Genomic DNA, 23,049 nt, shown 5'->3' with positions numbered 1-23,049 from the left:
TAAAAATCAGTTTGCATATGAATAAGATTTTTTAAGTTTTACTCTTTAGTTATTTTGAATAATAAAAAATACCGTTATGATATTCCCGTTTATAAGACTTAAGTCGCTTATGCAAGGAATGCGTCTAAATAATGCATACAAACTTCATAATTAGCTTTCTACTACAATTTCAATTTGCTATTACAAAAACGCAACTAAAGTAAAAATAGCCGGCGCGAGTGAGGTTATAAATACACCACATCGCAGCATGGATATGTTGTCGACGCATGTGTGCTTGAAATAATTTAACGAATCAATATTTCTCTGATAAAATGGACATGAAATATGAAGTTAAGACATCGGAGGTATTGGGCAGGTTCGTTTATCACGGATTTTTATCATGTAATTGAATATTTTGGTAGCTACTATGGTTTACTTCGAACTGTTATCAGGGCAAGATTACCTGTTGTTTTCGAAAAACAGATTTGATTCTTGGTTATGGATCAATTTAGCTACCAAACCGATGTAAAAGAAACCTTACGTCTGAAAAGTTATTGTTTTAGTATATAACAAGAGTAATATGAAAGACTAAACCGTAAGACTTAGGCTTTCTTGAGCTTATATTAAATACCTATTATAATAATTGAATAAATTAATATATAAAAAATATTTTATAAAACGAATGGCATTGATGCAAATTCACAGCTTTATTTTAGTAAAAAAATCGTATATAGTTATGGCGTTTATTAATTTGATATTATTACGCAAACAACATTGTTCTATCGCAGATACTTAGTTGCGGCCAGGGATTTGAGAGCAGGCGAGAGGATACTATCTGACCAGCCTTTTGTGTTAGGACCGAGCAGTGATACGTCCCTTGTCTGTTTTAATTGCTATCTGCCATTGATTAATAAATTTCACGTATGCAAGTTCTGTGCGGTTGCGCCGATTTGCCCTGGAGATGGGTGTCCTGATGAATTAGCGAGTAAGTGAGATATGTGATCGAGGAATACATATTTTCATAATATGTCACTATTAACATAAATACAATGTTACAAATTATACGTTTTATTTTGAGCGAATATGCAAGGGGCAGTGGCGTAGCTCGAGTGACAAGGGCCCTGGTGCATAGGGAAAGAATCGGGACCTCCTCCTTTCCGCCTTCCTCCCCTCTTTCAATGCTGAGTTTAGAGGGCCCCCTGAGCTCTGGGGCCCTGGTGCACTGCACCACCTGGCCCTATGATAGCTACGCCACTGAATTTTATTATTTCTTCGAATGATAAAGCAATCACCACCACCTATGAACATTTGCAGGTATAGAGAAGGCGTTGCCCGCTTTCAAGGGGTAGAAAGGATAAGGAAAATAATGACAACGGACTTCCGCCTCCTCGATAAAAAAATAGAGCTTACACTCATATAATTCGAAAACTTTCATTTCAGAATGGCACGTCCAAAAGGAATGTGATTTTTTCCGAGAACTGAAACTCAATAGTGGCTTGAGTCCTATTAAAATGGTTCAAAACGTAGGTTCATTACTGGCATTACGAGTGGTTTTACAAAAGAATAATAATGCTAAAGGATGGCAAGAGTTCATAAAGCTTGAAACACATTTAGACAAGCGAAGAAATAGTAGTGTATGGGAATTCTACGAAAATACGGTGAAAGTAAGGTTTTAAAAATCGTTACGTAGCTACAGTAATATTTCCTATACAATGCACTGATGCATTTGGATTTGGTTTCTTTCACTTAACCCTAAAGAACTATTATATAGTACCTGTATGCGGGTGATATCCACATACTCATTATCCAAAGCGGCTAGAACAATATCTATTTTTTACAAGGCAATAATATAATTACTTCTTTCAAAAACATTTCTTTAATTTGAATATTCCTTTCAACAGTTCCTTGAATCATTGGGACTTTCGGAGAATGATGACGATCAAAACTTGGTGCAGAAAGTGTGTGCTGCAATAGACGTCAACAGTTTTGAAGTGCGGGGTCCACCAATACCGACACTGGGTTATGCTGAAACACTCAGAGGAATATATTTACAGGCTGCGTTATTGGCACACGACTGTGTTGGTAACACGCTAATATCTATCAATGATAATAACGTGTTATTGTGCCACGCGAGCCAGGATATTAAGAAGGGGGATACCATATTTTATAATTATACGGACCCGTTGAAGGTAATTCATTTCTATTATTTTTATGAGATCGTTAGAAAATAGGCTTTCTTGGTACTAACATTTTTAAAGAATCACGTTTTTAAGGCCATTAGTAAAATGTTCGAATTGTCGGTATAAATAAAATATAAAGCATAAATCCCGTAAAAAATCCAATAAAAAGTATTTAAATTTCTAAATATCATCAACCGTCTACAAAGAATGAGGAGATATTTTATTTTGGTTTTAAGGGAACAGCATTAAGACAAGAACATCTCCTGGTGGGTAAATATTTCCAGTGCACGTGTACTCGATGCACGGACGAAACCGAGTTAGGAACGTATATCAGTTCAGCTCGCTGTCCCGCTTGCAAAACGGGGTACGTGTCTAAAAAAGGAGAAACCTGGATATGCAATAGTTGTAAGGAACAAGCTGACGACTCAGTAATCGGGTATAAAGTTAAGTGCTGCACGGATAAATTTGAAGTTATAAGTAAGTATTGAAGCGTAGCTTTTGTAATGTAAAAAATTACTCGTAATACTACGTAAATAGAAATCTAGTTTATAAAATAGTGAAAATTGTACATATGTTAGGTGTTAAAGCCCGAACTACTTTAAACTCCTAAGATTTTCGAGATAAACCTAAGAGTTACGAACTCTGTTTGATGAAAGATGTCTGTTTTTAATGCTTAATAACAGACCCGACCAGAAACGGTTTGACTACATTTTAGCAAAGGAAAAAATGTTTTATAAAAAAAATTATATTCTACAGACAAAAAGGACGAAAGAGAGCTAGAGGAGTATATTCGTAATGTTTCGCTCGTGCTTGCCCCGAACCACTATCTACTCATAGACGCAAAGCAGAGATTAGCTGGCGTTCTGAGAGACGCCATTAACAGAGAACCTAAACCCACCAAGAAAATGATGCGTCGCAAATTGGACCTTTGTCAAGAACTCTTGCCTGTGCTTGAAGTGTTAAGCCCTGGTATTAGTAGAACTAAAGGTAAGGCGATAATAAAAGTATGGTTTCGTATTTCATTGACTGTCCCTATGGAAATATAAACCAGGAAAAAAAAGAGTTTAAACACAATGCTACAGCAAATTGATAGTCTTGGTTTTAACCCCGATTACTTTAATTTGTAAAAGCAATCATCGATTGATGATTATTTTTCAATTTAAAATGCCTTTTGTCCTATGTTGTGTTTCTTGCTTTACTTATTTTGTATTCATATATTTAATGCAAAGATGTTTGTTTGTCTTGTTTTTCCTTGTAATGGGGCGATATCTGCTGCGGTATATCATTTTCAGAAGATAAATGGTGCGATTTTAATCACTCCAAAAACTCAGGTAGATAGCGCTACTTACCATTGAATATGTGACCAAAGGCGCGGGTAATAGCTAGTTGATATTTGTATCTGATATGTTTGTATTTAAATTTTTAGTTTTATAGCATTGAAATGCTATATAAATGAGAAATTTTTGAAAGAATAGAAATTTTTTCTTTCTCATGTTTTTATTTGTTAATTGTAAACTTGAAATAACCAACGTATATGTAACTGATTGTTTGTTTCAGCGATAACTATGTATGAACTGCATTTAGCAATAGTGCAATTGGGTAAAAAGTTATTCAACACACGTGAATTAACAGCGCCCAAGTACTTAGTAAGTTATCAGAAGAATAACTATGTTTTTAACAAAAGAGCTTGAGTATAAATTTGTAATATATATGCTATATAAACCAAATTGTCAGAACTAGAACAATTTAAACGGTACAACGGAAGGTACTAGCTTTCAAATAAAAATCATCAAAATCGGTTCATAAGGAATAAAATTCTAAGGTAACAAACACAAAAAAAATATATCATCTAATTGAGAACCATCTCCTTTTTTGTGTCGGTTGATAAAGAGCAATCATCATCATCATCATCATCAGCCCTTATATTATGTTCCCACTGCTGGGACACAGGCCTCCTATGAGGGTTCAGGCCATAATCCACCACGCTGGCCAAGTGCGGGTTGGTAGATATCACTTTTCGTCGAACTTTTGATTCTCGGCTATGCCGGTTTCCTCGCGATGTTTTCTTTCACCGTTTTAAGCAGTGGTGATGTTATCTACATGCGCAGATAAATTGGAAAATCAATTTATTTCCTGCACGCTCGCCCGGTCTCGAACCCCGACTTATCGATTTTGAAGTCCGAGTTTCTCACCACTGAGCCACCACTGCTTAAGCACTGATAAAGAGCTATAGGGATATGAAATTAAATTAATATTAAAACAGCATTTCTTTTATTTCAGGACGAGCTACTATGCGCTGAAAAACATTTGAAAAAGTCGTTGGAAATGTTATTAATTGAACCAGGAAACTCCCCTGAAGGACAACTATGTTCCAAGGCCTTAGAACAATATAGAATGTTGAAAAACGATATGAGTAACATTCTTGATGGTATCCATGAAGAGGGAAAAGTATATGTCACTGAAATTGACAATGAAACTCTCAATGATGTGGATTAAGATTTAAGCATAACAATTTAATAATAATTGTCAATATTGTTGTGAATTTATAATATATTTATTACGGAAAGCTTTGGTGTTTTGTTTACTAATTTAATAGAAAATCCCAACGAAAAGCTATTGCACAAAATCATGTTTTTAATGTGATGATAAGCATTTATCTAATTAATTTATAAAAATTCGTCATCGATGAATTTATCTAAAACATTTTTTGACCTCAAAATTTTTAAAAGTATTTACTTGGTCTACTGTTGTTCGAATTACTTTAAATAAAGGAAAAACATCAATTATTCGATTTTTGTTAATATTATTTTCAAAGAAACTTCGTTTTAATGTTTTATTACATTTGAGTTGAGCTTATGGTGTCTATAGAGCCGAATTACCCAAGAGTAGTATAATAGTACGTATAATATAAACTATTGTTTTTGTATGTAGTTTTATTAAATTTCGTTCAGTATTTATCTACGTGTTCAGAACAATTTATCATCAATGCTGTAATACATGCCGAATATGGTGCGTTACATATGCATATTGTTATTGGCGGTTCGTTCAGTTCGATAGTTTTCTAAAAGTATTTGATGCGACCCGCATCAAGTTCACTCTTGTGGACGAATCATTACAATATTGTTAAGTGCACCTAGTATATTGCTTACTCTGTGGGTGTACCAATTTCATCGTGACATTTGGATTTAGCTATTGTCAATATTGTCATTTGTTTTGCCAAAGCTCAGTCAAAATATCTGACGTCTTGTGAATTTTATAACATATTAGAAATTAGAATAAAGTATATGTATTTATAACGCTTGTATGTTTTTAATTATTTGTAACATAAGGTAAACGAAAAAAGAATTTTTTAAATGAATTTATTTGCTCAAAAATAACATTTCAACATATTTATCGATGCAATAATCAATTACATTGTGTCGGCAAAACAAATTACCACTAAACATATAATATTCACCTTTTATTCAGTTTCTAGAGACAAAAAAAAGTCTATTAATTAGTTATCCTTTATCATTGCTATATATTCATAAATTTTCTCTAGTCATGGCAGATCAGTCTTCAATTTTGGCGCTTTTTATCTTAGCGGTTGGAGTGACCGTTCACTTTTCATTGCATAAAGTGGAGGAAGGACACCTCGGGGTTTACTACAGGGTGAGTTGAATAACCTTTGAGTTAAGGAAAGTGCCTAGTAATGCAAAACTTTTATTTCATAAGAAACTAGGTAGTAAAAAATAATTAATTCATGTGCTTGATTATTCATGTTGCATGTTAGTAATCGAGTATTTGTTTCAGGGTGGTGCATTACTCCCAGTAACAAGCCAGCCTGGTTTCCATATGATGGTACCCTTACTAACATCTTTTAAAGCAATACAGGTAACAAAAATAAAAAGTTGATCTCATAGGTGCTTCAAGAATACTTTTAAAATAATATGAATTATTTGCAGACAACTCTTCAAACTGATGAAGTGAAAAATGTACCCTGTGGTACAAGTGGAGGTGTCATGATATATTTTGAAAGGATAGAAGTAGTTAACAAATTGGAACCTGGCAGTGGTAACATACAATTTGTTTTTGTTTTTAAAATATCCCAAAACCAAAGTTGTACTTTTTTAAATGTCATGTATTATGTTTCTTTTACATTAAGGTTTTTTTCTTTTTTTCAGTACTGGATGTAGTCCGTAACTTCACAGCAGATTATGACAAGACCCTAATATTTAACAAGGTGCATCATGAGCTCAACCAGTTCTGCAGTGCACATACATTGCATGAGGTGTACATTGATTTGTTCGATCAAATTGATGAAAATTTAAGAACTGTGAGTTGTGAACTAGAGTTATCTATTAAAATAATTTTATAATATATCATTAATTTAAAAATAACCAAATATCTTTTGCTAACCATTGTTGTAAGCAAAGTTTCCAAATATGACATTTGTTTTTTTAGTGTGTAAAAATATACTATGACAAAGGATACAGTGCAATACTAAAGCAAAATTTGAAAAATAAGTAAAACAACATTTTCATCAAGTCGTATGTATTTAATTGCAGGCTTTACAAAATGATCTTAATGAAATGGCACCTGGACTGAAAGTACAAGCTGTAAGAGTTACAAAACCCAAGATACCAGAGGCAATAAGAAAAAACTATGAGTTGATGGAGGCAGAGAAATCTAAACTCCTCATTGCTGCCCAACATCAAAAGGTTCATACATTTTTATTCTCTTGCATAAAGGATATATTTTTAACAATGAGTTTTCTTTCAATTACTTGTTTGTTATAGGTTGTTGAAAAAGAAGCCGAGACAGCTCGACGTAAAGCCATTATAGAGGCAGAAAAGGAGGCGCAAGTTGCAAAAATCCAGTATGAACAGAAAATTATGGAAAAAGAATCTTTACAAAAAATTGAACTCATAGAAGACAGTATTCATAAGGCAAAACAACAAACAAAGGCTGAAGCAGATTATTATAATCTAAAGAAGCAATCAGAAGCCAACAAACTGTTACTGACTAAAGAATATTTGGAGTTGAAGAAATATGAAGCTCTTGCTGTCAATAATAAGATATACTTTGGCAGTGATATTCCTAACATGTTTTTGCAAGCTAATGTTGGTGAAACTAGCCTCCCTAAAAGTGCTATAGTTGAATGAGTAATGCTTATTTTACCAAAATATGAACTAGTCATTGAATAGTGCTGAAACCGAGCCGGTGGTTCAGTTTTACTGTGAAGAATAGCAGTAAGGATATGAAGTACATACAAAATATTGCTGCAACTGTTGAGATTTTGTTATTAATTAATTGTATATAATGTGTGGACAATTATTTACAATCATGTATGTATAATCATGTGGGTATTGTTTTAATTTGCTAGAGTTCATGGTAACCATTAGAATCTAAGTTACATTGTATATAGCTTTTTTTACCATTATTTAATAAAACAACACATTAAATAAGATACATTTTTATTGAAAAAGTGACAAGAGTATGATTCAAACAGCTTGTTTAGATTTTGTTGAAAGCAGCAATATCAACAGATTGGACAAAATCTTCATATTCTTGGATCTTTTCCGTCAACAGGTCGACTGATACTTTGTCGTCTTCAATGACGCTCATGATCTGTAGCTTATTAATACCATAACCAACTGGGACCAGTTTGGAGGCACCCCAAAGGAGACCCTCCATTTCAATTGATCGGACAAGTTTTTCCATTTCAGCCATGTCGGTTTCATCATCCCAAGGTTTAACATCCAGGATTACAGAGGATTTGGCAATGAGGACAGGCTTCTTTGACTTTTTGTCAGCATATGCCTTCAAACGTTCTTCACGAACTCTGGCTGCTTCAGCATCCTACAATAAAATAAAAAAAATAGTTAATTTCAGAATTAAAAAAATCATACCATTTAATCAAAGTAAACATTTGATTTGATAGAAATAAAGATTTTTATACCTCTTCCTCATCTCCAGAGCCGAATAGATCAACATCGTCATCATCATCATCCTTGGCTGCAGGTGCGGTGGTAGGTTTGCCGCCCGCCTTTAAGGGGCTCACTCCTTCGGCCCAGGCTTTACGCTCTGCTGGTGTATATGAGGCGATTTGGTTGTACCAACGAAGGGCGTGGGGCAGGCTGGCAGCAGGCGCTTTGCCTACTTCATTGAATACTTGAACATCGGCTTGAGATGGCGTGTACCTTTATATATTAATTAAGAAAAGCAGTATTTAGTCACTCGCCTGAAGCAAACATTATTTAAAAATATTTATAGTGAGAAATTTCGGTTTGACGTGTTGGAATTCTAACCTATTCTATTTTTGTTAATGGAGCTTACCCAGATATATAACTTTTCTCAGCCAAATACTGGTTCAGTTCACTAAGACCTTGTGCAGATTTAACGTCGCCGAAAGCCATTTCTGCTGTTTATTTTATAAATTATTTTACTAGCACTACACCACGCGACCCGGCAGGAGTGAGCGAAAAGCGAAAGAGAGAGACAGCTGAGTCTGACAGATTCATGAGTTGTCACAATATTGTCATATTATATTTCAGTGAGCCTAGCGACTCAACTATTTGATATTTACGATACCATTTAGGTAATAAAGCCTATAACATTATACAGCTTACCTATATTATTTCTATTGTTTCATGTCCGAATAAATAATATGCAGAATATTATGTGATAGTAATTTCTTATGTTTGGTTTAACTCAACTATTTTATATTTAGAAATTAAAACCTTTTAATATACATACAACTAAAATTTTTATTTAGCAAATAATTTATTGCTATATGCGTTTCCTCCTATTACCTGTCTCTGCGTAACCTTGCTAGCTATAAAATACAAGAAACTTTAGGATAAAAAAAACTGAATGATTAAATCATATTTCATATCCGTTAAAAAGTTGTTTTCTATATCTATCAAATTGTTAAATTCATACTCGGTGGGAACTGAATCTTTGATTATGGGCAATTCGCGGTATTAGATGTTAGTTACGCGCTTATTTCACTACACCAAATTTACGCGTAATATAACGAAAGTGTATCCGCATTAAATTAGCATCCTATTTTTTTTTGATATCACAATCTTTTTTAGGCGCGTATTTTTTTCGTATTATAGCATTTTTGTTTAAAACAAACGATATTACAATATTTGCTACTATGTAAAACGATGTCGAATCTATTCGTAGATAATTTCTGGGTCCGTTGGTTCTATATCACGATATTAAAACCTCCGATTTCTAAATTTAGAAATTAAATTTAAGTGGAGTATAATAAGCGCACTAGATAAATATATATACATTTAAAGAATCCTATTTATGTGAGAGCATCGAGCATCCTTCGGCACGAATTGAGCCAGCTCGCACCGGAGAAATACCACACCTCCACAAAAAACTGATGTGAAATAGCAGCATGCTACTGTGTTCCATAAAGTGAGTGGGGAGCCAGAGGTCCGATTCTTTTTCCTTACCCTTCCCAGGCCAATCCTTCTTTCCAGTCGTCAATTATTCCTTACATCATAAAAGTGAGCAACGAATTTGCAGGCAGGATTCGCAGCAATACCTTTGCGAATGTTCATGGGCGCTGGTGATTGCTTATCATCAGGCGAACCACCAGGCTCAGTTGCCCGCTATGACATAAAAAAGTTACTTTATTATCATATCTGAGAAACTATTATATCTGTTATGAATTTTTGTAGCTTTTTTACACTATGCTACATTTCAAGAAAAAAGAATAAAATATGACAAACTGACAGTGCATCTGTCATTTGGACTCCATAAATTCGGCAATATTTATTGTACGTTTAAATTTAATAATTATAAAATTATCTGATAAAGTATTTTCTAAATTGATTAAATTAATATTTTTAGAAGGAGTGACTGATATAGTTTAAAAAGTATTATTCCTTGAGGTTAGGCGATGAAACTTATGTAATCATAACATACCACCAATAATTATATTATTTGGCATTGTTTTTTATATTGCGCACTTTATATTTTTATATACTATAATTTTTTTTCTTTAGATAGTGCCAAGTTTGCCTTAGTATGAAAGTATTTGTAATACAAAATTTGTATGCCACTTGTTATTCATTTGCGTAATAACTGCAGAAGATGCTGCGCCAGCCGCTTACAAGGGCGCTTGCGTTGAGCTCTCCCACCCGGGTAGCCCCGTTGGCAGCGCGACAGTATGCTACCCAAGTACAGGCCCAACCAGAAAAGGTAGAAGTCTTTATAGACGACAAACCAGTTTATGTTCCACCTGGCACTACTGTTTTGCAGGTTTGTATTGTTTTAAGATGAATTTTAAATAATGTACTATATTTTTTAATTTATAACTTATTTTTATTCATCCTTTACCTATGTTCTTATCAATTATAATATTTTTTTAACTACTTTTGTAGGCTGCAGCTATGGTTGGAGTGGAAATACCTCGGTTCTGTTATCATGAGAGATTGGCGGTAGCAGGAAACTGTCGTATGTGTTTAGTAGAGGTAGAGAAGTCGCCAAAACCAGTAGCTGCTTGTGCCATGCCTGTCATGAAGGGCATGAGGGTAAAAACTACTTCTGATCTTACCAAGAAGGCTAGAGAGGGTGTAATGGAGTTCTTACTGGTAAATCATCCTTTAGATTGCCCAATATGTGATCAAGGTGGTGAATGTGATCTGCAAGATCAATCTATGGCATTTGGGTCGGATAAGAGCCGATTTACAGACATCCATTTCTCTGGAAAGAGGTAAGATATAATATTAATATGAGAATGTTAGCATTCTTACAAAAGCTTATCAATTCATTTATTTAAAAAATTGCTTGTCTAACAACAAAATAATATGATCATGTATGCTCATATAGAATTTGGTAGAACTTTATTAACATATGCAGTGCAATGAAATACAATTAATTTCAAGTCCATAACTGAAGTGTATGATTTTCATAACTATTAATCAGTTCAAAAGTTTTTGAATACTTTTTATATGACAGGGCAGTGGAAGATAAGGATGTGGGTCCACTGATCAAGACGATAATGACTCGTTGCATTCACTGCACTCGCTGCATTCGTTTTGCATCTGAAGTGGCTGGTGTTGATGATTTTGGCACCACAGGGAGAGGAACTGATATGCAGGTGTGTGGATTTTCTGAACAAACTTTTGATTTTTTAAGCTTTGTTGTTAGGATAATAGTTTTAATTTTTTTTTTATTTTGTGCATAGATGATTTTATTTAAAAAATATTGGATATTGAACATATTGTTTGTATACAGTTATTTATGCTACTTTACTCATTAGATAAATGTAGTTTCAATATCAGCTCAATATTTATTAATACTGACTCTTCACTTGAATGATTTATTTTGATATTAAGTAACAGTTCAATTATCAAATTATTATTACAAAGGAGGAACAATATTTTTTTTAAAGTTATAGTTGCAGTCTTGTGATATAAAATCTAATAGAATAATCGTGAAATAAAATAAGGTTTTAGTACAGAATTATAGAGAAGAAGAATCTATCTATAAATGTAATTAAGATTGTCAGACAATTTTCATTAGCCGTTGAAAAATAATTCTGAAAATTTATTTTAAGGTGGGAACATATGTGGAAAAAATGTTCCTCTCGGAGTTGTCCGGAAACATCATAGACTTGTGTCCCGTTGGTGCGTTGACGTCGAAACCTTACAGCTTCGCCGCTCGCCCTTGGGAGACAAGACGAGTGAGTGTTTACAATGTCTATTAACATTAGAATGTATATCTCATGTAATACTTGTATAATAGGGTGTTATTATCGAAATTTTAACATTGCAAATAAGATAAGGTGAGAGTTGATTTTTCTGCACTTATTTTCAACTAATTTAAAAAAAGGTCATTCTCAATTAGTCAGTTTTTTTTTAAATTTGTTAATTCATAACTTTTAACTAGGTGAACTGATCTTGATGTTGTTATTCCCATTTTGTTCCTTTTTGATACAAGAATTATAGATAGATAATACTTTAATGAACACCAAAATTTACTGAAAAACAAACAAAAGAGCGAATATGCACAAATGGCGGTCTTATCGGTATCTAGGTAACGATCTCTTCCAGACTACCATATAAATTGTTAAGATTTAACACAATAGCTATCTAATAGTGAAAGTGATAGGTTATGGGAAAAATGATTATGTATTATAGTTTTTATATATATTTTTTTGTGTTTAGATTGACTCTGTAGATGTGCTGGATCCACTGGGTAGCAACATTGTAGTCGCGACACGAACTAACGAAGTTTTACGTATTTTGCCCAGGACTAACGAGGTATGTATATTTTTTTAATACTTAACATTATTTTCGTTCTTATAAATGTGATACAATGCGATTAATGTTCACTACTGAATTATACTACTACTGAACTTCTAAATTAAGTAAATATTATCACCAATACCTCCATCCACTTATATTACTATGCTTGTAACTCAAAAGCGAATAAACCACTCTATGGAAATGTCTATCAAAACAAACAAAAAAATAAATAATTTCTGATCCTGAGTGATGAACCTGTGATTTTTAATTTTAAAAAAAGTAAGCGTCGTTTGTCAGCTGAAGTGGATTTTTTAAGAACTAATAAAACGCGAATAATATAATAATAATTATTGGAAAGAAAAACTTACTACTCTAACTTCGTATACGTAATAGCGGGTAGTCAGTTTTTCTTTTAGAGGAAATTCTGTGTTGACTGGCTTTTATAACAATTGGCTATACTAACATGTAACGTTATATCGTCTAGTCAGTTCTTTATGTAGAGAAGCAACGGGTACAGATCGCAACGTGCATTTCCAGGAGATCAACGAGGAGTGGCTGTCGGACAAGTCGCGGTTCGCGTGCGACGGGCTCAAGCGGCAGCGGCTCGTGACGCCGATGGTCGCCGACAGCCGCGGGAACCTCACGCCCGTCGAGTGGGAGGACGCCATCGTCGCGGCCGCGCAGGCCATCCGGGACTGCCCCCCGCATAAGGTCAGCTGGACACGTTGTATGCAACATGCACCCTTCTGGCTGGCATCAAGTTTAAGGAAGAAATAAAATACTCCACTCTAAATAAAACTCTCATCTCCAAAAAAGTCTCATCTTCAAATAAAACTCTCATGTCTAAATAAAACTCTCGTCTCTTAATAACACTCTCATCTCAAAATAAAACTCTCATCTCTAAAACTATACTAAAAAATAATAAAACCGCTGGTTGCCTCTGAATGAATGCTATGCATAAAGCAATCTATCTTACGTAACCGATTTTGATGACTTGAACTGATCCCAATGTTGGAGCATACCAAACACAACTAAAATTGAATCATTTCAATCTGACTTATAGTGTTTGTGTGTTCATAAACATACATACACTAACATATCCAAAACTTGTATAATATTACATATATACACATCGAATTGGCAACCTCTTTTTTGAAGTCGGTTAAATAAAAAATAAAAAATATAACAATTGGTTAATCCCTCCCCAGCTGGTGGGCGTGGCCGGCGAGCTCGCAGACGCCGAGTCGCTGGTGGCCCTCAAGGACCTGCTGAACCGGCTCGGCAGCGAGCACGTGTGCACTGAGAAGGCCTTCCCACTGGAGGGCGCCGGCACCGACCTGCGCTCTTCGTACCTTCTCAATACTAAGATTGCCAGTATGGTTTCGTGATTATTTATTTATTATCAAAGGCCGTTTTCACCGTTTACAGATTAAAAATTCACGGAATTTGTTTGTAGATTTGTGGTTCTTAGGATTAAATTAAATACAGTGTGTTTCTCAGATTTATATTTGATATGAAAATGGTACATTACTACAGCCAATCAGAGGCGTTTTGATTGGTTATTGGGATTATAGGGATTTTTTTTAAACATAAAAGCATGATTTCTTTGGAATTGAAAGATATTTCTATACAGACTTTACTTAATAATGGTTTTTAACAGAGAAGAAAAAAAATTATGTATCAGAAAGATATAAAAGCGTCCCCAAATGTCTTCCGTTCGTTTTTATTATCCTTAATATCAAATGTGAAAAGATTTTTTTTAGATCATAGGTAAATAAATAAAATACATTGTACACAGACGTAGAAGACGCAGACTTCGTGCTGCTAATCGGTACAAACGTGCGCTTCGAAGCGCCGCTGCTGAACGCGCGCATCCGCAAGGCGTTCGTGCACAAGGAGACCGACGTCGCGCTAGTGGGGCCCAAAGTCGATCTCACTTATGAGTACATGGTGAGTTGAATGGTAGAAGATAGTGGGAAAAGTGATGGGGGTTGGGGTTCCCATGATAGCCTCAAATTACATAAAAATCATTTTTTGCCAATTCCAACTTGACAGTCAATTTATGTTTAGAAATTAAAAACTTTTTAACAGATTTTAAACGCGATTTATTCTATATATTATTAACCCGACAGCGAGCGTGTCTCCCCTCATCTTGATTTTTCAATTTATCTGCACATGTGAATAACATCACCACTGCTTAAAACGGTGAAGGAAAACATCGTGAGGAAACCGGCGTCCAAGAATCAAAAGTTCGATGACATGTGACATCTGCCAACCCGTCTTGGCCAGCGTAGTGGATTATGGCCTGAACCCTCATAGGAGGCCTGTGTCCCAGAAGTGGGAACATATATGGGCTGAATGTGATACAAAAACTTATCTTTTTTTATGAAATTTTGTTTATGGTTATGGTCGAATTACACCCACTGGACGACCACCAGTTAAGAATAAACTAAACAAACATAATTTTCCATCAGCACATCGGTGACTCTGCGTCCATAGTCAAGGACCTAGCGGCTGGTTCGTCGAACCACGAGGTCCAGCGTCGTCTGGAAGCCGCCAAGCGGCCAGTGGTCATACTCGGTGCTGACCAGCTCGCCGGGCCCGAGGGGGCCGCGCTGCTCGCGCACACGCAGGAGCTGGCGCTGCGCCTGCAGGACAAGCTCGACGATAAGGACTGGAAGGTAGGGTTCATTTTGGTGTGGCAGTGTGGTGTGGCATGTTGTGGTATGATTAGAATGAAATGAACCTTGAGTATTATTATTAGGTCGTAAAGTTCATTGTGTTGGGGTGGCTTGCTTGTTAGTCAATTGTAGAGTAAAATTTAATCGTATGCATTGTTACATACGGTTGATTTCAGCAGGGAAGATTAGGAAATTACTTTACGTCCCTTCTACCTTCAAGTAAATATAATATATTGGATGATTAGGATTGCTTATACAAATAGAACCCAAAATTTTTCTAAGTTTTTGAAAAATTATCAATCACACGATTCTTCTTATTTCTGTACTTTACTTTATTTATTAAATTAAATAATTGAAACTGTTAAAACGTCAAGGTTCTGAACGTGCTCCAACGCACCGCGTCGCAAGTGGCGGCTCTGGACATCGGCTACAAGCCCGGCGTCGGCTCGCTGCTCAAGGACGCACGTGTGGTCTTCCTGCTCGGAGCTGATGCTGGCGTGGTCTCCAGGGACGTTTTGCCTAAGGACTGCGTGGTCATCTATCAGGGTAAAAGATAATAAATAAATGAATCTTCGTTTTGAGCATCAGCTTGCTGAATCATGGGCGTGTTGGGAACTACTGCTAGACTGGTCACGTATGATGTTAAATTGTCACGTTATACAACAAATTGGCATGTATTACATCACAGTCATATGTGCGTCTAATTGTCTCATTGTCACTTATAAGATACATTACACGACACATACCAAATTGTCACGTATTATATCGAATTGTCATTTTTAACTCCAAATTGTCACTCATTAGATGAAATTGTCACTGTTCACATCAAATTGTCAAGCATTGGATCCAATTGTCAGTCTTCACAAAAAATACGTTAAAAACGTATATACTACCAGCAGTCACGAATTATATCGAACTGTATGGCACGTTTTCGATAAGAGTGAAGTCAGGCGGGTTGTTGCGGGCGCAGGGCACCACGGCGACGCGGGCGCGGCGGGCGCGGACGTGGTGCTGCCGGGCGCCGCCTACACGGAGAAGCGCGGCACGTACGCCAACGCGGAGGGGCGCGCGCAGCAGACGCTGCCCGCCGTCACGCCGCCGGGGAAGGCGCGCGACGACTGGAAGATCTTGCGGTGAGCGGGGGCAGCGGGGGCAGCGGGGCACCACGGGGGGAGGGGGGCGTGATGTTTGAGGTCCTCTGAAGTTGGTGTTTTTATGAATTTAGCAGCCAAAAGCGCTGCTTATATGTTTGTTTGGGCATATTGCTCCAGTTTGTGAACGAATGTTCAAAACTTTTTAAACATTATTTACACTACCCATAAAAAATATGTCGTCTTCACAGAAAAACAGATCTACAACGCGAAATTCATGTTGTGGCTCTAATGAAAACGCTCACAAAGCAACAGAAATAAATAATTATCACTGGTCTGGAGAGCAGTTTTTACAGTTAGACAATAATTACCAAATACCAGAGATCAGTGCACTGGTTTATTTTAATCCTACTAATAAATACTTAAATTTCATTCATCTTCTTTTATTCCAGTGCTTTGTCGGAAGTGTTAGGTTCACGGCTTCCATACGATAACCTGGATGAGGTCCGCGACAGGCTAGCTCAGATCAGCCCCGCGCTAGTTGCCTATGGAGACGTGCAGGAAAACAACTACTTCGCTCAAGCACGTGCGCTTGCGCAGGTGACGGATTTTTTTTAAATAGCAGTACTCTAAAAGGGTTTCTTTGTATAGTTTAATAGGATAATGACTAAAGCCTAAAGCCAGTATGCCTAGCTATTTTGTAATGGTCAATTATAAAATTGGGTGTTAAAGTTTTTGAAAATATTGTTTCTTTACATTTCTGCATGCTTGTTAACATATTTTATTTTTGAATGATTTTTTTTATTTAGTGGCTTGCTTACGATACAATGGAAAAAACAAAATCCGTATTTATCTTATATCTTTAAACGAGCAATTCTTGTATATATATATATAATTGGAATCTCGGAATCGGCGCCAACGATTTTCATGAAATTTAGTATATAGGGGGTTTCGGGGGCGATAAATCGATCTAGCTAGGAATCTTTTTTAGAAAATGTCATATTCGTGTTTTATCGACTTAAACTTAGCGACTCTTCCTGACATCTATTGGCGAATAATAATACTAATACTATTTTTTCTTCCTGACATCTATTGGCGAATAATAATACTTATACTATTTTTTCTTCCTGACATCTATTGGCGAATAATAATACTAATACTATTTTTTGGCGAATAATTAAAGTTCCAGCAGATGGCGTTGTTATGTAACGAAGTCAATGAGTGTTTGCTTTGAGGTTAGACTAATTGATTATATTGTTTTGTGTCTTCTTAATGCACGTGTTCACTTAAAAATGCCTAAACGATCTTGGAAAAAACGCTTATAAACAATCTAACTTCACGAAGTTAAACCTCGGTCATCCAGGCACTATACTTTTAAACATCAACATTAATTAACCTACCACATATTTTTATGAACAAAGAACCACCAAACATTTTCCATTAAGTTATGAAATGTATTTTACTTTAATCATCACTTCACTACGTAGCATAAAACAAAGTCGCTTTCTCTGTCTGTCCCTATGTATGCTTAAATCTTAAAAAAACTACGACGGGGTATTTTAATAGACAGCGTGATTCAAGAGAAAGGTTTATATGTATATCATAATTTCATGGAAACGTTACAGGATCTCAAGAAACCAGTGTCAGGCAAGTTGGACGTGCAACTGAAGCAACTGGAGGACTTCTTCATGACGGACGCCATCAGCCGCGCCTCGCCCACCATGGCCAAGTGCGTGCAAGCCGTGATCAAGCAGAAGAGCTCGCCGTATTAAGACAAATAACACTGAAATACCTTTGATGTATTACAACCTCATTTCTCTGGCGCCTTTGTCGACTTGGAGCGGTGGGACAGAGATAGCTTTGTCTCGGAAATGAGGTTTTACTAGTGAAACTTAATCGCATTTTCGCCGTGTATTATGGGATATTTTGAAGTGTTTTAATAGTCGCTCGTGTTATTCGAAAAATAGATTTCACTTAAATGAAGTACATAAATAATATCAACCTCTTTACTCACATTATTCTATATCTACACTAGTTTTAATATATTAAAGGTATCGTGTTACAACATCGCTAACGAGTTGTAGAGAAATTATATGGTGTTAATCTTCATATTTAATCGTTGTGTAGATTAATTTCGCGTTTCTGCAATCATTTTTTTATAAAGAAATACTACAGAGAAGCTTAGACGTCGAATGGGCATTCCTTTCTTGATAACATTCGACTACATGCAATTTTGAACTTTATCAATTCACGTTATGTTTTAAAATCAAATGTCGCTGATCTAGAGTAATAAAAATGTACATTTTTTTTAACTAGCCTTAGCTATATTGGTTTTAAACCATAACATTTTATATCATTATTTATTTCGTAATAAAATTTAAGAGTACAGTGCAAATTGTCTAATCGTTATGCAAATCTTAGAAATCGGAATGTAAGGACAGCAACAGGAATATGTATGTAAGAGCGGTTTTGTAAATATGCGTTTAGTAAATAAATGTAGTATAACGAGGGCGATTTGTTTCATTTCATTGTTTTTCTAGCATTTTAGTTCTCATCATACGTTCCCACATATCCAAGCTTACCAAGCCTCTTGAAACATACTTATAACCTTTGGTAAATTTTCGTAATAATATATTTCTTTTCAGTCTCATTTAAAATATACATCAATATTATAAGAGATCTATGTTTGTCACTAGGTATATATCAGCTATATTTATAACTAGAAAAATTGGGGATTTCTAGAAATGAGGGATTTTTGAAACCAAACAAAGGTATAAATGTGTGTCCGAAATCGTTTCTTCATCATTACAATTGGAAAGCATTGATGATATAACAACTGTGAGAGAGACCGTATATACAATTTATCTACTTATGTATAAAGCTTGCAAAAAAGAGGCCAGGTTAAACAAAACTCATTACAATATCAATGCAGAACCACAGTATAAATAGACGGATCATTGGCAGAACATTTTCCAGTTGACGTAATATGGGTCATATAATCATGATTATATGGGTCATATAATCATGTAGACCATAGATTATACAGATATCGCCATAAATTAATCCCTATGACTACTGCACAATGAAAATATCGTTTTAAATCTTATACTTTTAATTTAATGTATCATTTTTATAAAACTCAGAAAAGATTCATTCATTATAGTTAGCTATAGGAAGAGTATCTTCATCCAAATGGCAAAGGCGTCGGTAATCCTGAAATAAAGACGTCAATTTGAAGCGATTGCTGGATCTGACGATCCTTTATACAGTTGTTAATGCATGAGCGTAGGAGTGATAGTATCCATTAAATTATGTCACTTGGTCTTATACAGACCCTAATCAGGATAATAAGTATAACTCATGAAAGTATTGTATTATCACCGATCCTTGATGGGTGTACAAAGTTTGGATCCAAATCAAATCGAATCTCAAGGAGTCGGTTACATAAACACATACATGTGAAGCTCATAAAAGCCTGTTAAAATGTATTTATTTTTATAAGAATGGCCTTTTTGTGGCCTTATGGAAAATTTGGATGTAAACCATCATTCCCAGATGACCATAAACAATTTCTAAAGAGAAACTGCGATGAATACAAAATGTGTCAAAAAAAAAATTGTCCAATGATTTCAATACTGTCTGCTGAAAGGCCAGGCTACTGTTTGTAGTACTCGGAATGAGAAGATAAATAGAAAAACGCTTTCATTCAGTGCTAATAGACTATACGGGATATAGATAAAAAGCTTTTGGCTTTATCGTCTAACTTTATATTGTAACTATTTTTAAACTTTTTACTGACGTTAACAACACGTCTTGCAGTATTCTTGTAACGGCAACCCTGTAGAACTTTACTGGCTTGTTCTGCAAATTGTTCATGTGAAGCTTTAAGCCCGTTCCAACAGGGAGCTTCGTTTTGTGGCTTCTTATATTCTTCCACCAATTTGTGGTGGGTCTTTTCGAAATTTTTATTATTCTCTGTAACGGAAACAATGTCATATATGTCCTATAATGTAAGAATTTTGTTGCTATGCTGTATAATTAAAAAAAAGAAAATTAATAGAAAATTATAATGGATAATTTTAAGTATTTCGAGTATTTAACAAAACGGTAAATAATATTCCACAAATGATATTTATTACACGAAAATACTAACCCTTATACAGATGTGGAGATTTTTTCTCACATTTTCTTTGTCTGCAAGACTTAGTTATAATACATTGTCTACTGCATAAACATTTGTCGTAATTAATGTGATCATAATGGGATTTTTGATTTGCTATTTGAGTTATCATTTTATTTTTTGTTGGAGCCTTCTGTTTTGCAATTTGTTTCTTAGATTCTTCGATTTGGCTAAAATTTCTATTGTAAATAATTCTATTTGATTAAACTGTAACGAAGTTGAAATACCCTTGTATATTTGTCTAAATTCAGATCAAAGGATAATAAAAATGTTATAATATGCGCAGTTATAATGAGGTCTACAAGCTAAAAAAAAAATGAAATGGCTTATAAAACTAATGCTTTAGATACTTAGTTTTAGTCATATTAGATTGTATGAGACATATTGTGAAAAAAGTAAATCTACCTACCTACCTATTCTATTCTTCACGGATTTTTTTGTTTTACGAAGTTTCCCTTGTTTTAGGTTTCGTAGAATTTTCGACTTAATTTGAAAAACCAACGACAAACTTACGATTTTTCAAATCTTTCGATACCAGTTTCTATAAACCGATCAAAGCGTCTTTTTTCTGCATCCTGAATAATTTGCAATTGTTTGTATACTATTTTTGTGTTGCTGTTATTGCATTGTTCCTTGATAATCTGAAATTGTTTTGTTTTTCAATTAAGTATTAAAGTAAAAGCAATATCTAAATGGTTTTAAAGACAAAAATTATTAATTACATAAAGTTGCCATACTGAGCTATCTTAATTACTTTGCCTTGTATTGCTATAATATCCTATATCAAACCTATGTCCTATGTAACTAAGAAATCATAAATAATAAATAACAAGAGTCTTAAGTCGTATTTAAAAGTTGCCCTTTTAATTTATAGGTTTAACTTGCTCGTTAACATTATAATTTCTAAATTTTATAAACATTATATATTATCTTACGCGTCTACCTTGTCATTTATCGCTTTTATTTGACAATTTCTTTGGTCTTGCTTTTGTTTGATTTTCTCTATTTCGTCATCAATTTCTCGTTCTCGTGTTATTGTTGCTTCTTTATGTAGATTCTGCTCTTGAACAAAACATTCGTACTCGTGTTTCAAATTGTTCTTCATTTTTGTCTAGATTTATTTTTCATTTGTTATTCATATTTAGTTATTAAATGAATAAACATGGTACTTATAGGCAGTAAAATATTTGTAAGTAATATAAAATACAGTAAATTCCTAAAGACTGGATTGTAATATTGATACACACTCCGTTGTTGAAGTAAATAGATTTTTTAACTTTTATGTGCTATAATTGTGTTGTGTGTGTTGGGCCTGCGTTAGACTTTTGGCAAGAGATGAATAAATTTTAAATATTTATATATTTATATTTATGTTTTTCTAAGGATAAGTATTTGTATAAACCATTTCTTTTGCTTCTATACCATCCATATCATCAATTCCTCGTTTTTCTTCAATTTGCGATGTAATTTCTTTTAGTTTGCTATGAATTTCAATTTCTTTTCGTTTATTGAACCTAAAATAATATATGTTCCATTTAATATCATTGTAAATAGCCATCAAAATGTCTATTTTGATATCGCATTGTTGTCACACTGATTGAGTGGGTCAAGAAAAAGAGGTGCATGTTCCTACTTGTGTTTATGTACGTATGAGTTAAGGCACAGAATAATAAGTACAAGTAGTTAAGGGATAGATGAAGAAAATAAAGATTAAAGCTGAATGGCACGGGATTTACAAGAGTTCATATGACGACACAGACACAGACGTTTGCGAGTTCATATAAATGTAATATAAAATACAAAGAAATAGCTAACATAGCCTTGTTAATTTGAGCCACTTCAATATTCCTTTCTCTTTGTTTCCGTTTAATTTCATTTTCATTTTTTTCCATATCTGGAGCGCTTTCAATAGAACTCCACTGAGGTTTTCTTTGTTCTTCCAAGTTCGCTTCACGTTTCAACTTCTTCTGAAATTCGATTTGGACGTCTCGTTCTTCTAACGTTTTTGAATTTAGAAGAGCGCTAAAAGATATATTCGTAAGAAAATATTTTTTTTATTTCTTAAATCTGATCTGATGATCTTAAAGAATGTATATTGTAAACCGTACAATCTAGTCTAAATTTCATAGTATTAGTTTAATAATTTGAAGGTACCTTATTAATTGTCTTCCATAAGAGCTGTCGTCGAAAATTTGTTCCCTGACTTTTTGTATCAATTCTTGCCTATTATCGTGTTTCTTTGACAAAAATTGATTGATGAAAGCCATGTTTTTTTGGCGCTCCATTTCTTTATTTTTTTCTATGATATTTACGTAACCCTAGATTATATAAAACTACGTTTTACTTTATGGTGGGTAATTATACTATATAAAGCTACACACCCACTGACTGACTGACATCGCTTTTCTCGGAAACCGGCCGGAGAGTGGAGATAATTTTGACATGAACGTATAGAGGAGCCGCAATCGACCCGCGGAAAAATATAGAGAACTCGCGTCGCTCGAAGACCAGCTCGACGCCCGGCGGCCCGCGGAAACGGTGGCTCGCGGAGGGGTGGTGTTCTAACAAAAAATGCTTTAGACCTTCAGCAATTACCAGGTACGCCCAAAAAATGGCCAATTTCGCGAAAACAAGATGGCCGCCATACTTTGCCAAAATCGCCATTTATGAATCCTTACGTCT

General features: G+C 34.8%; 5 protein-coding genes across 6 annotated transcripts; 3 read left to right on the top strand and 2 right to left on the bottom strand.

The window, feature by feature from the left end:
* Window positions 1-222: 222 nt before the first annotated feature.
* On the top strand, window positions 223-4,704 carry LOC119839978 (SET domain-containing protein SmydA-8-like). Its single transcript, XM_038366457.1, has 8 exons — window positions 223-355; window positions 768-964; window positions 1,420-1,643; window positions 1,881-2,168; window positions 2,396-2,636; window positions 2,916-3,146; window positions 3,717-3,805; window positions 4,440-4,704. Exons 1-8 carry the CDS (start codon window positions 312-314, stop codon window positions 4,653-4,655), a joined length of 1,530 nt encoding a protein of 509 aa, XP_038222385.1. The 5' UTR covers window positions 223-311; the 3' UTR covers window positions 4,656-4,704.
* A 632-nt stretch (window positions 4,705-5,336) lies between these two features.
* LOC119839871 (erlin-2-like) lies at window positions 5,337-7,606 on the top strand. The gene is made up of 7 exons (XM_038366291.1): window positions 5,337-5,488; window positions 5,701-5,810; window positions 5,952-6,032; window positions 6,104-6,212; window positions 6,323-6,474; window positions 6,707-6,859; window positions 6,938-7,606. Exons 2-7 carry the CDS (start codon window positions 5,703-5,705, stop codon window positions 7,301-7,303), a joined length of 969 nt encoding a protein of 322 aa, XP_038222219.1. The 5' UTR covers window positions 5,337-5,488; window positions 5,701-5,702; the 3' UTR covers window positions 7,304-7,606.
* LOC119839872 (elongation factor 1-beta') lies at window positions 7,599-8,658 on the bottom strand. Its single transcript, XM_038366292.1, has 3 exons — window positions 8,478-8,658; window positions 8,101-8,341; window positions 7,599-8,000 (listed from the first exon to the last, which is right to left on the bottom strand). Exons 1-3 carry the CDS (start codon window positions 8,555-8,557, stop codon window positions 7,656-7,658), a joined length of 666 nt encoding a protein of 221 aa, XP_038222220.1. The 5' UTR covers window positions 8,558-8,658; the 3' UTR covers window positions 7,599-7,655.
* A 1,202-nt stretch (window positions 8,659-9,860) lies between these two features.
* LOC119839923 (NADH-ubiquinone oxidoreductase 75 kDa subunit, mitochondrial) lies at window positions 9,861-18,696 on the top strand. Of its 2 annotated transcripts, none has more exons than XM_038366371.1 (14): window positions 9,861-9,940; window positions 10,254-10,424; window positions 10,547-10,878; window positions 11,124-11,265; window positions 11,725-11,850; window positions 12,335-12,430; window positions 12,953-13,126; window positions 13,624-13,789; window positions 14,214-14,365; window positions 14,890-15,096; window positions 15,471-15,642; window positions 16,067-16,229; window positions 16,640-16,787; window positions 17,813-18,696. In XM_038366371.1, the coding sequence occupies exons 2-14, from the start codon at window positions 10,257-10,259 to the stop codon at window positions 17,957-17,959; spliced, it is 2,193 nt and encodes a 730-aa protein (XP_038222299.1). In that variant the 5' UTR covers window positions 9,861-9,940; window positions 10,254-10,256; the 3' UTR covers window positions 17,960-18,696. The 2 variants fall into 2 exon arrangements, with proteins under 2 accessions (XP_038222299.1, XP_038222300.1); XM_038366372.1 differs by lacking the exon at window positions 9,861-9,940 and adding an exon at window positions 10,008-10,054.
* Window positions 18,697-20,876: 2,180 nt separating this feature from the next.
* Window positions 20,877-22,634, bottom strand: LOC119840198 (centrosomal protein of 131 kDa-like). Its single transcript, XM_038366710.1, has 5 exons — window positions 22,522-22,634; window positions 22,183-22,389; window positions 21,770-21,881; window positions 21,311-21,478; window positions 20,877-21,008 (listed from the first exon to the last, which is right to left on the bottom strand). The coding sequence occupies exons 1-5, from the start codon at window positions 22,632-22,634 to the stop codon at window positions 20,877-20,879; spliced, it is 732 nt and encodes a 243-aa protein (XP_038222638.1).
* Between the last annotated feature and the right edge of the window lie 415 nt (window positions 22,635-23,049).

Source organism: Zerene cesonia, chromosome 5 (genome assembly GCF_012273895.1).
Source record: "Zerene cesonia ecotype Mississippi chromosome 5, Zerene_cesonia_1.1, whole genome shotgun sequence".
NCBI classification, from domain to species: Eukaryota; Metazoa; Arthropoda; class Insecta; order Lepidoptera; family Pieridae; genus Zerene; species Zerene cesonia.
Note: the sequence above shows the minus strand (reverse complement) of the source record. Positions and strands in the feature narration are given on the sequence as shown.